Source organism: Hylobates moloch, unplaced genomic scaffold, assembly GCF_009828535.3.
Source record: "Hylobates moloch isolate HMO894 unplaced genomic scaffold, HMol_V3 SCAFFOLD_5, whole genome shotgun sequence".
Classification (NCBI taxonomy): domain Eukaryota; kingdom Metazoa; phylum Chordata; class Mammalia; order Primates; family Hylobatidae; genus Hylobates; species Hylobates moloch.
The window spans coordinates 71,370,716-71,382,870 of NW_026652280.1; the positions used below are offsets into that span (position 1 = coordinate 71,370,716).

General features: G+C 41.1%; 1 protein-coding gene across 5 annotated transcripts in view; it reads right to left on the bottom strand.

Moving 5' to 3' along the window:
• SPIRE1 (spire type actin nucleation factor 1) overlaps nucleotides 1–12,155 on the bottom strand; it is a 280,087-nt gene that overhangs the window by 245,399 nt on the left and 22,533 nt on the right. For all 5 annotated transcript variants that reach the window (XM_058438667.1, XM_058438665.1, XM_058438666.1 and 2 more), the window contains 3 exons: nucleotides 10,016–10,349; nucleotides 6,515–6,732; nucleotides 5,184–5,299 (listed from right to left, as the gene is read on the bottom strand). In XM_058438667.1, coding sequence (XP_058294650.1) covers nucleotides 5,184–5,299; nucleotides 6,515–6,732; nucleotides 10,016–10,349 — 668 coding nt within the window. The remainder of the gene's footprint in view (nucleotides 1–5,183; nucleotides 5,300–6,514; nucleotides 6,733–10,015; nucleotides 10,350–12,155) is intronic.

Consider the following 12,155-nt stretch of genomic DNA (forward strand, 5'->3'; position numbering starts at 1 on the left):
CTCCCAAAGTGCTGGGATTACAGGTTTGAACCATTGTGCCTGGCTAATTTGTCCTGATATATATATATATTTTTAAGACGGGGTCTTGCTCTGTTGCTCCACTTGGGAGGTGGAGGTTGCATTGATCTGAGATTGCATCATTGCACTCCAGACTGGGCAACAGAGTGAGACTCCAACCCTCCCCCAACTCCCCCCACAGCCACTGGCCAAAAAAAGTGAATGCAGGCTGGGTGCCGTCGCAGATGCCAATAATCTCAGCACTTTGGGAACCCGAGGTGGGGCGGATCACTTGAGATCAGGAGTTTGAGACCAGCCTGCCAACGAGACAAAACCCTGTCCGTACCCAAAAATACAAAAATTAGCTGGGCGTAGTGGTGTGCACCTGTGGTCCCAGCTATGGAGGCTAAGGCAGGAGAATCACTTGAACCCCGGGGGTAGAGGTTGCAGGGAGTCAAGACTGGACCATTGCACTCCAGCCTGGGAGACAGAGTAAGATTCCATCTCAAAAAAAAAAAAGTGAATGTACTTAATCCAATCAAAAAGCTGAAACTGTCAGACTGGATTAAAAAAAGAAGATTCAACTATATCTTGTCTACCTAAGATACACTTTATTCTTTTTTTTTTTGAGACAGAGTCTCGCTCTGTCGCCCAGGCTGGAGTGTAGTGGAGAGCAATCTCAGCTCACTGCAGCCTCTGCCTCCCGGGTTTAAGGGATTCCCCTGCCTCAGCCTCCCAAGCAGCTGGGATTACAGGTGTGGGCTACCACGCCTGGCTAATTTTTGTATTTTTAGTAGAGACGGGGTTTCATCATGTTGGCTAGTCTGGTCTTGAACTCCTGATCCCAGGTGATCTGCCCGCCTCAGCCTCCCAATTACAGGCTTGAGCCACCGCCCCCCATGCTTTTTTTTTTTTGAGACAGAGTTTCACTCTGTTTCCCAGGCTGGAGTGCAGTGGTGTGATCTCAGCTCACTGCAACCTCCACCTCCCAGGTTCAAGCGATTCTCCTGTCTCAGCCTCCCGAGTAGCTGGGATTACAGGCATGTGCCACCAGGCCCAGCTAATTTTGTATTTTTAGTAGAGACAGGGTTTCTCTATGTTGGTCAGGCTGGTCTCGAACTCCTGACCTCAGGTGATCCACCCACCTTGGCCTCCCAAGGTGCTGGGATTACAGGCATGAGCCACCTCGCCTGGCCCCAATTTTTTTATTTTTCACAGAGATGCAGTCTCACTATGTTGACCAGGCTGGGCTCAAATTTTTATTCAATAGGTTCATGCTTGACTAATGAAAAATGAAGTTTCTGGGTTTCTGATATTTTTCTATTAACTAAATAGACATATATAAAAATACATATATATAATATAGAGGGGACTGTTGGTATACATATTGTCAGGAACAACACCTTAGAGACATTATGTTTTTTAAACTTTACATTTTTAATAGAAAAACAACTTTTATGACAGCTAAATACACAAGGTAAATTTAATTCTTAACAAGAAAAATCGGCCAGGCATGGTGGCTCATGCCTGTAATCCCAGCACTTTGGGAGGCCAAGGCGGGTGGATCACCTGAGGTCGGGAGTTTGAGACCCTCCTGACCAACATGCAGAAACCCTGTCTCTACTGAAAAAAAAAAAAAAAAAAAAAAATTAGCCAGGTGTGGTGGCACATGCCTGTAATCCCAGCTACTTGGGAGGCTGAGTCAGGAGAATCACTTGAACCCAGGAGGCGGAGGTTGCGGTGAGCCGAGATTGCGCCATTGCACTCCAGCCTGGGCAACAAGAGCTAAACTGTCTCAAAAAAAAAAAAAAAGAAAAATTATTAAGAAGAATAGGCCAGGCGCGATGGTCCATGCCTGTAATCCCAGCACTTGGGGAGGCCAAGGCAGGCGGATTGCCTGAGCTCAGGAGTTCACGACCAGCCTGGGCAACAAGGTGAAACCCCCTCTCTAATAAAATACAAAAAAAATTAGCTGGGCGTGGCAGCGTGTAGTCCCAGCTACTTGGGAGGCTGAGGCAGGAGAACTGCTTGAACCTGGGAGGCGGAGGTTGCAGTGAGCCAAGATCATGCCACTGCACTCCAGCCTGGGCAACAGAGTGAGACTCTGTCTCAAAAAAGAAGAAAAAAGAATAGCAGACTTCTAGTGGTAAATGCACTGAAATTACCTTATAAGTCTTTAGAGAAAAATATTAATACCACTCTATTGGTGCATAAAAAGCATATTTATTGCAGAGTTTACACCAAAAGCGCATTTGAAATACACATTACTCTGGTACAATAAGGTGGGAAGCTCGGCCTCAATGTTAATACAGCATTGATCTTAATATAGTCTGTCTCTTAGTACATACCTCATAGTTTGTCTCAAAAGTTGAAAATTACAAGCAATTTTCTGTTGATAGCTTTATTTGTAATTTTGGCAAAAGAGTGTTTTTTTTTAACTTTTTTTAAAAGTTTTTTTTTTCTTTGAGATAGGGTCTTGCTCTGTCACCCAGGCTGGAGTGCAGTGGCACAGTCTTTTGGGCTCAAGCCATTCACCCACCTCAGCCTCCCAAGTAGCTGGGACCACAGGTGTGCACAATCACGCCCTGCTAATTTTTTAAATTTTTTGTAGCAATGGGGTCTTGCTATGTTGCCCGGGCTGGTCTTAAATTCCTGAACCCAAGCGATTCTCCTGCCTCGGCCTCCCAGAGTACTGGAACTATAGGTGTGAACCACTACGCTTTAAAAAAAGCTTTAATTATTATTTTGCTAATTTTCTACAGTCATGTCAGTCTCACAGGAAACATCTGATTACCATTTTTGGTGAAAATTGTAGAAGAGGGATCATAATATTTCAGACTTTTTAAACAAATTGAATAAATATTTATTATATATAAAAACAAAACAAAGTAGATTTTTTTTTTTATAGAAAGGAGGGGGTGGTCTCTCTCTAGGCTCCCAGGAGCTCCCAGGTCTTGAGCTCCTGGCCATCCTCTGGCCTTAGCCTCCAAAAGTGCTGGGATTATAGGTGTGAGCCACCACACCTGGCCCAAAAAGTAAATTTTAAGACACTTTTAGATTTTAATTTTTGAAAAACAAAATCATTTTATTTGTAGGGGTGAATTAAAGTGATTAAAAGAATTAATAACTTGGATAGCCAACTGGTATAGAGTTACTTTCTTAAGACCAATGGATAAAGCAACTAAATTAAGAACTACACACATAAGAGTGAACAGATTCTTTTAAAATATAAAAAACTTAAAAAAAAATAAAAAGAACTATGCACAGAAGTGCTAAATGGGCAGTCAAACCCCTCATATCATGTATTATGCAGCTTCTTGCAAAAAGTTCAATTGCTACTCTTTTTAATGTTTACTTTTGTTCACTTAACACTTTTTTTTAGTATATAAAATTTTAAAATAAGTTGAGGAATCAGGTTTCACACTTTTTTTCTTTTCTTTTTTTTTTTTTTTTGAGACAGAGTCTTGCTCCGTCACCCAGGCTGGAATACAGTGACGCAATCTTAGCTCACCACAGCCTCTGTGGACTCAAGCAATACTTCCATCTCAGACTCCCGAGTAGCTTGGATTATGGGTGTGTGACACCATGCCTAGCTACTTAAAATTAACTTTTAAAAAACTTTTTTTTTGAGATGGAGTATTGCTCTGTTGCCCACGCTGGAGTACCGTGGCGTGATCTTGGCTCATCACAACCTCCACCTCCCAGGTTCAAGCGATTCTCCTGCCTCAGTCTCCTGAGTAGCTGGACTATAGGCACATGCCACCATGCCCAGCTAATTTTTGTATTTTTAGTAGAGACGGGGTTTCACTATGTTGGCCAGGCTGGTCTTGAACCTCTGACTTCGTGATCCACCCACATCAGCCTCCCAAAGTGCTGGGATTACAGGTGTGAGCCACCATGCCCGGCCCTTTTTTTGTTTGTTTGTTTTTGAGATGCAGTGTCACTCTGCCTCCCATGCTGGAGTGCAGTGGTGCGATCTCACCTCACTGCAACCTCTGCCTCCCAGGTTCAAGTGATTCTCCTGCCTCAGCCTCCTGAGTAGCTGGGATTACAGGTGTGAGCCACCGCACCCGGCCTAATTTTTGTATTTTTAGTAGAGACAGGGTTTCACCATGTTGCCCAGGCTGGTCACGAACTCCTGACCTCAAGTGATCCACCCACCTCAGCCTCCCAAAATGCTGGGATTACAGGCATAAACCACTGCACCGGGCCTTAAAAAACTTTTAAAACGTGCTCAATTTTAAAACAAAAATCAGTATGGAGTCACTCACATATGCTTGTTTTCAGTGGTCTCACACAATCAATCTCTCATTTAGATTAGTCACATACATGCTGATTTTTTTATCACAATGAAAAGAAAGAAAAAAGGGTTTCAGAAGATAGAATCCATGAAGAGGCTAGTAATGAATCCTCTGACCACAGAAAATCAGTGATCGACTGCAAGGTCACAATTTATCAGTATCATAACAAAGAGATATAATAAATTTTTTCTAAAATAGCCAATTCATTTTTACAACAAATCACAGTGATAAATATTTCTAAATGATTCATGTACTTTCATATGAGGTTATTAATATTTATGCTTTTCTGGTATTAGTTTTTTCCTACTCTTGCTTCAAGGTCTAACCATAAATTTCTGGACAGTCTTAAATATCCCAAGAGCCACGAATAAACCACAAAAGTGGTAATTCATCAACATTTATTTTCACCAATGCAATAAATAAATCTGTCATGAGGTTAATTTCTCCTAATCTGTATAAAATAATTCCACTAACCTGTGAAAAGTAATGATCATATTGATTTTTCTAGGGCTCAAACCCTTAGATAAACATCTCTTTGATTACCTGTTTGTGTAAAGAAAACTGAATGCATTTTATATTAATATTTAAACTACTGATAACTGTAAACAAAGTAGCATTTATTAAAATAGAATATACACTTAATTTATACTAAATTCCAGGGATATTTATACAAGTTTTTCAGCCTTAATTTTTAAAGGAACACATGATTTTTTTTAAACATTACCAGTCAAGTATATACAAAATTGAAATATGCCATTCAAGCCAGATTGTGATTTTAAAATAAACCTCTAAATAGCTAAGTAATGTACAATGTGTAAAATTCCAATTAAACACAGGTATAATTCTTATGTAAATATTGGCCCTATAATACCGAGCGATATTTACAAGCAAACATGATCCAAACAGCACATGCAGATTCAGGGTAAGTAAACACTCGGACACGAACTGCCAGTCGCACTTGGTCTCCACGGCAACAGATTATTTCTTCACAGAAAGGAGATCTATTTAAGAAAAAAAAAATTATTCAATTAAGAAGTGACCATACACTTTAATTCCTTATTTGCAAGTAAATCAGTATTTAAAATAATGTTTTCAGGCTAGGCGTGGTGGCTCATGCCTGTAATCCCAGCACTTTGGGAGGCCGAGACAGGTGGATCACCTGAGGTCAGGAGTTCAAGACCAGCTTGGCCAACATAGTGAAACCGTGTCTCTAGTAAAAATTACAAAAATTAGCCAGGTGTGGTGGCGTGCGTCTGTAATCCCAGCTACTTGGGAGGCTGAGGCAGGAGAATCGCTTGAATCCGGGAGGCAGAGGTTGCAGTGAGCCAAGAATGTGCCACTGCACTCCAGCCTGGGCGACAGACTGAGACTCCATCTCAAAAATAAATAAATAAAATAATTTTTTCAAATTCTGTCTCTGCTATCAGAGACACTGTAATTTTGGTCAAGCTATTCAAATTATAGACTATTTCCTTATAGTCCAGACAAAATCAGAGATACCTGAGACTGCACCAAAATCACTGGGCAAATAATCCCAGACTATCTAGGGCTACATTTCAGACCAAATGAATCAAAATCTGTGGCAAGGAGGGTCAGTCATTGTAAAAGCTCCCATATGACTCGGATGTCATTTCTAAATAACTACCAGATTAGGCTGGGTGCAATGGCTCACACCTGTAATCCTAGCACTTTGGGAGGCTGAAGTGGGAAGACTGCTTGAGCCCAGGAGTTCAAGACCAGCCTGGGCAACATAGGAAGACCCCCATGTCTACAAAATAAAGATAAAAAAAATAGCCAGGTATGGTGGCACATGCCTGTACTCACAGGGCACAGATCAAACCTTGATTAAAAAAAAAAAAAAAAAAAAGGAAAAAAAACCTGCCAGACTGATTTTTTTTTTTTTGTCACCCAGGCTGGAGTGCAGTGGCGCGATCTCGGCTCACTGCAAGCTCCGCCTCCTGGGTTCACGCCATTCTCCTGCCTCAGCCTCTCCGAGTAGCTGGGACTACAGGCGCCCGCCACCACGCCCGGCTAATTTTTTTTTTGTATTTTTAGTAGAGACGGGGTTTCACCGTGGTCTCGATCTCCTGACCTCGTGATCCGCCCGCCTCGGCCTCCCAAAGTGCTGGGATTACAAGCGTGAGCCACCGCGCCCGGCCTGGACTGATCTCTAAGATTACTAAACTGAAAAAATGATTCCGTAAATTACACCTTACCGAAGACATGTGGCAAATGCACGTCTTGCATTTCTATACACAAAATGTATTGGGAACCCTTTAAATGTGTGACCATCAGGCACGGCCCTTCTTATGGCATCTTGAAATTCTTCATTGCCTGCTGATATACTTGTTGTACGCTCAAATTCATAAGAAGCCAAAGCTGGTGATAAAAGGTAGGAGAGCTGGTCTTCCCAAACAGTAGTGAGGCCGAGATCCTATAAGCAATCAAGAGAAAAAGAAAAAGTGAAATACACTAATATTTTCAAAACCAACTAAATAAAAATGTTGATTATTTTAATGTATACCAAAAAAAAAAAAGATTTTTAAAAGCTATCATATTTTAATAATAATAATTATAGGGATGCATAGAAATAAAAATCAGATAAAAGGAACTATAGGTGATCAGATTTTACTTTTTAGAGAAACAACCAAAAAACATTCAAAACAATGATGTTCACGAAGTCTCCAAATCCTGTACTTCTCTAATATCTACTACAAAATACTATATGAAATAGTCCTAATATGGATGACAGGTATAATTCTTATATTTTGAGATATTTTACTTAACTTTAAAGAGTTTAGGCCAGGCGTGGTGGCTCATGCCTGTAATCCCAGCACTTTGGGAGGCTGAGGTGGGCGGATCATGAGGTCAGGAGATTGAGACCATCCTGGCTAACACAGTGAAACCCTGTACCTACTAAAAATACAAAAAATTAGTTGGGCGTGGTGGCGGGTGCCTGTAGTCCCAGCTACTTGGGAGGCTGAGGCAGGAGAATGGCGTGAACTCGGGAGGCGGAGCTTGCAGTGAGCCGAGATCGTGCCACTGCACTCCAGCCTGGGCGACAGAGCGAGACTCTGTCTCAAAATAAAAAATAAATAAATAAATAAAAAAGAGTTTAGTAAGAATGAATCTGTTTACTAAAGACTGACTCTTCCTACCATAAACTGAACTACACAGAGGTGAGAAAAGTCAACAAATTAATTCTATATGTGATTAAACAAATATTTACTGAACATGTACTCTATAAAACTTATATACTGTAAGAGATAAAAAGATGAAGACATTTTATAGGCCCTTAGGGAGCTTAAAACATATTTCTATGGAATGTTAAAAACAACATGATTCCATTTATTTTTTATTTTTTTAAATTTTTTTGAGACAGAGTCTTACTCTGTTGCGCAGGCTGGAATGCAGTGGCGCGATCTCAGCTCACTGCAACTCTGCCTCCCAGGTTCAAGCGATTCTCCTGCCTTAGCCTCCTGAGTAGCTGGGATTACAGACACCCGCCACCACGCCCAGCTAATTTTTGTATTTTTCGTAGAGACGGGGTTTCACCATGTTGGCCAGGCTGGTCTCAAACTCCTGACCTCAAGTGATCCACCCACCTCGGCCTCCCAAAGTGCTGGGATTACAGGCATGAGCCACCGTGCCCAGCCCATGATTCCATTTATAACACCAAATGACCTATTGATCTCTAGACACATGAAGTTAAAAATAATATTGTCACAAATACAAAAAATTCTCAAAACTCTAGATATTTTGGTTATTATAATGGATCTTTGGTATTTCCTCATTTTACATTCAAGGTTTTAACTCATCACAAATGGTCTCAAAAGATCCATGATTAACAATGCTTTTCCTGTGGCAAAATGTGAACTTTTGCTGATTTACAGGCACCTTAACTTAAATAGTGATCAACACTGGCATCTATCACTTCTTTTTCTATAAACAGTAATTCTTTTTTTTTTTTTTTTTGAGACAGGGTCTTACTGTCACCCAGGCTGGAGTGCAGTGGCACAATCTCGGCTCACTGCAACCTCCACCTCCCTGGCTCCTTTCACCTCAGCCTCCAAGTAGCTGGGACTACAAGCATGCGCCACCACACCCAGCTAATTTTTGTACTTTTTGTAGTGATAGGGTCTCACCATGTTGCCCAGGCTGGTCTTGAACTCCTGAGCTCAAGCGATTATAGGCGTGAGACACTGTGCCTGGCCAAAAGTAATTTTTATAAGATATTGCTTTTATTTGTAAGCAGAACCTAAGAAAAGAAAGCTAAAGCCAATACAAGTGATGAAAGGAAAGAAAAAGTAATAAGGGGCATTCATTTCCAGCAATATAATGGACCAGAGGTCTCCTGACCAACTTTTGCTGAAAACATATTACAAATGCCAGGTTTTCCAAAATATATAAATGCTCTGATAAGTTGACGAGTGAATAAGAAATATATTAGAGGCCAAAGCTAAGAGTAACTGGGAACCCAGAGAACATGTTTGATAAATCAGTTTGCCTTTGACAGCCTCAAAGAACACAGAAAACAGGGCTCACCCAAGGTGAGGAGTGGAACAGGGAACCCTAAAAGGTGAATCAGAAATATTTTGTAGGAATTTTGGATTCCAGTCCTTTGTTGGTGATATGTGTTACAAATAACTTTTCCCACCCCACAGCTTCAATCTCTTAATGTTTTCTTTTGATGAACTTAAGTCTTTAAGATATATTAATCTTTTCCTTTATGACTAATATTTTTTATGTCTTCTTAAAGGCACTTTACAAAGGAAATCTACATGCTATTTGACAAGAGGCTTGATCTGGCTGGGCGCAGTGGCTCACAACTGTAATCCCAGCACTTTGGGAGGCTGAGGCAGGTAGATCACTTTGAGACCAGCCTGGCCAACATGGTGAAACCCTATCTCTACAAAATATACAAAAATTGGTAGCATGGTAGCACATGTCTATAATCCCAGTTATTCAGGAGGCTGAGGCAGGAGAACTGATTAAACCTGGGAGGTGGAGGTTGCAGTGAACCAAGATCACGCCACTGCACTCCAGCCTGGGTGACAAAGCGAGAGATTCCATCTCAAAAAAAAAAAAAAAAAGAGGTTTGATCTCATAAGTAATCAGGGAAATGCAAATTAAAGCCAGACGTCTACTCAGTTGAGTACAACATGAAAACAAACAGAAACCAACCTGGGGAGAAAAATGAATATGAAAAAAGTATAACCCAGTATACATATTTTTTCTTTAAAGAATAACAGAGATGATGTTTCACCATATTCCCCAGGCTGGTCTTGAACTCCTGGGCTCAAGCGATCCACCCACCTAAGCCTCCCAAAGTGCTGGGATTATAGGCGTGAGCCATCAAGCCCAGCCTAACCCAGGATTTTTAAAGGGGCAAATATGTGAATAAGCATTTCACAAAGACGAAATCCAAATAGTGGTAGTCAGCAAAAATCTTGACTCTAAGGGATGTGAACAAGTTCACCATTCTTCATTTCTAGGAGGAAGTAATTCATTCTATAAGTATTAATTAATTTGGAGATTTTTGAGTCTCAGAACTTGAACTCTCATGACTTTCAAAATTGTAAGCTTCATAATAGTAGGGACTGTAGTTGCTTTGTTCAGGGCTAGAATAGTGACTGGCACTATCACACACACCAAAAAATAGTTAAATACATAAATGAAAAAAAGTATGAAACTACAACTATTTCAGTGTGAATTACCTTCCTGTGTTCTGACACCAGGAGCCTCAGCTGCATTTCAATTTCATTACTTGTTACTGATGCATCAATTGTGGATGCACACAGAGGTGGAAAGGGAGGAAGGGATGTTGTAGCTCCAGGAGCACACACAGATTTAATTGCTTCCTCACTCATGGGTTTCCATTTGGATTCATCGTTCAAATCAAATACACAGGTTTCTACTGCATCAGAGGGTTGACAATTTCCCAGGAACATCTGATGGTTGAAAACACAACCAATTGTTCGATATGGGTACAGTGGTTTGGGCTGTTCAGCAACTGGAGGTTCATCAGGATTGGTAGGTTTATGGATGTACCTAAAAAAATTAAATAATTTTATATATGAGAACTTAAAAATTAAGAAGGCAGCATCTTACTGAGAAAATTATTCTAACACTTAAGGCCATAACTACTTCTCAGAACTACAGTTTAATACTTGTTTTTCTTTTTTACATTTCCACAATTTGATTACTCTGTATTAATTGTATGGTACGTCTTACAATATTGAAACCAACTCTATTAACAACAGAATACATTCTATGTATACTGTTAAGATCAAAGGCCGGACGCGGTAATCCCAGCACTTTCGGAGGCTGAGGCGGGGGGGGGGATCACCTGAGGTCAAGAGTTCGAGACCAGCCTGACCAACATGGTGAAACCCCGTCTCTACTAAAAATACAAAAATCACCTGGGCGTGGGAGCACGTGCTTGTAGTCCCAGCTACTCGGGAGGCTAAGCCAGGAGAATTGCTTGAACCCGGGAGGCGGAGGCTGCAGTGAGCTGAGATGGCATCACTGCACTCCAGCCTGAGCAACGAGGGCGAAACTCCGTCTCCAAGAAAAAAAATAAATAAATAAAAAATGTTTGCCTCAGATAACATAATTAAAATAATTTGATTATGCATTTTTAGGCACAACTAACCAAAACATTATTAGGCATGATTATCAACCAGGGAGAAAGAGGACTCAGGGGAATGAAAAGAGGGCCCAGGGCTGGGCCTCTAGAACACACACATTTAAAGACAAGATGAAGGAAAAACTGAGAATAGCCAGAGAGGAATAATAAATATTGAAAGACAATGATAAGAAAGAAGCTAAGGAAAGAGAATGTTCCATGAAGAAAGAAGTGAGACAGCCAGGTGGAAAGGGGTCCCCAGAGAAACTCCAACCAGCCTGTGCACTGGGAGGAGTGCACACTGGGGAGAAGCCACAGAAGTTCGAGCAATTTGCAATGGGGAGGAGCCTGGCCCCTCCTCTTCCTGAGTGGAAGCTGGAATTCAATCTGCGAAGCAGGAAGCACACTAGCAGGCACTCTGGGTTTGTGGAGCGTCCCTGTTTCCCAGTTTTTTTCCTTTTTGTTCAATAAATTCCATTTTTCTCCCCCTTCAAATTGCCTGCGAGCCTAATTTTTCATGGCCATGTGACAAGGACCCAGCTCTTAGCTGAACTAAGGAGGAAGTCCTACAACAGAAGTACTCAGCTGTTTCAAAATCTAATGACAGGCTAAAGTACTTTAAAAAATGTGTCTAGGGGATTTGCCAACATGGAGATGGCAACCACATCAAATTTTAAAAAGAAATCATCATTTACAACTTGAATTTATTTTCAGACGTAGGGATGATCATCAGAAAAAAACATGCCGGCCAGGCGTGGTGGCTCATGCCTATAATCTCAGCACTTTGGAAGGCCGTGGTGGGCAGACTGCTTGAGTCCAGGAGTTCAAGACCAGTGTAGACAACACAGCAAAACCTCATCCCTACAGAAAAATTAGCTAGGCATGGCTGTGCACACCTGCAGTCCCAGCTATGCAAGAGGCTGAGGTAGGAGGACCACCGGAACCCAGGAGAGGGAGGCTGCAGCGGGCTGTGACTGTGCCACTGCACTCCAGCCTGGGCAACAGTGAGACACTGCCAAAAAAAAAAAAAAAAAAAAGAGAGAAAACTGAAAACAAAATATGCTAATCATACAAAACTAGTAAATATAATTTACTGTTTACCAACATATGTTGGTAAAGAATATTTGAGGTAAAAATTTTCTTAGAGTTCATTTACTTGGCTATCATAATTGAAGTACTTTTTTACATAATCACTGAAAAGGCTCTAACTAAAATCATCAACACGTACC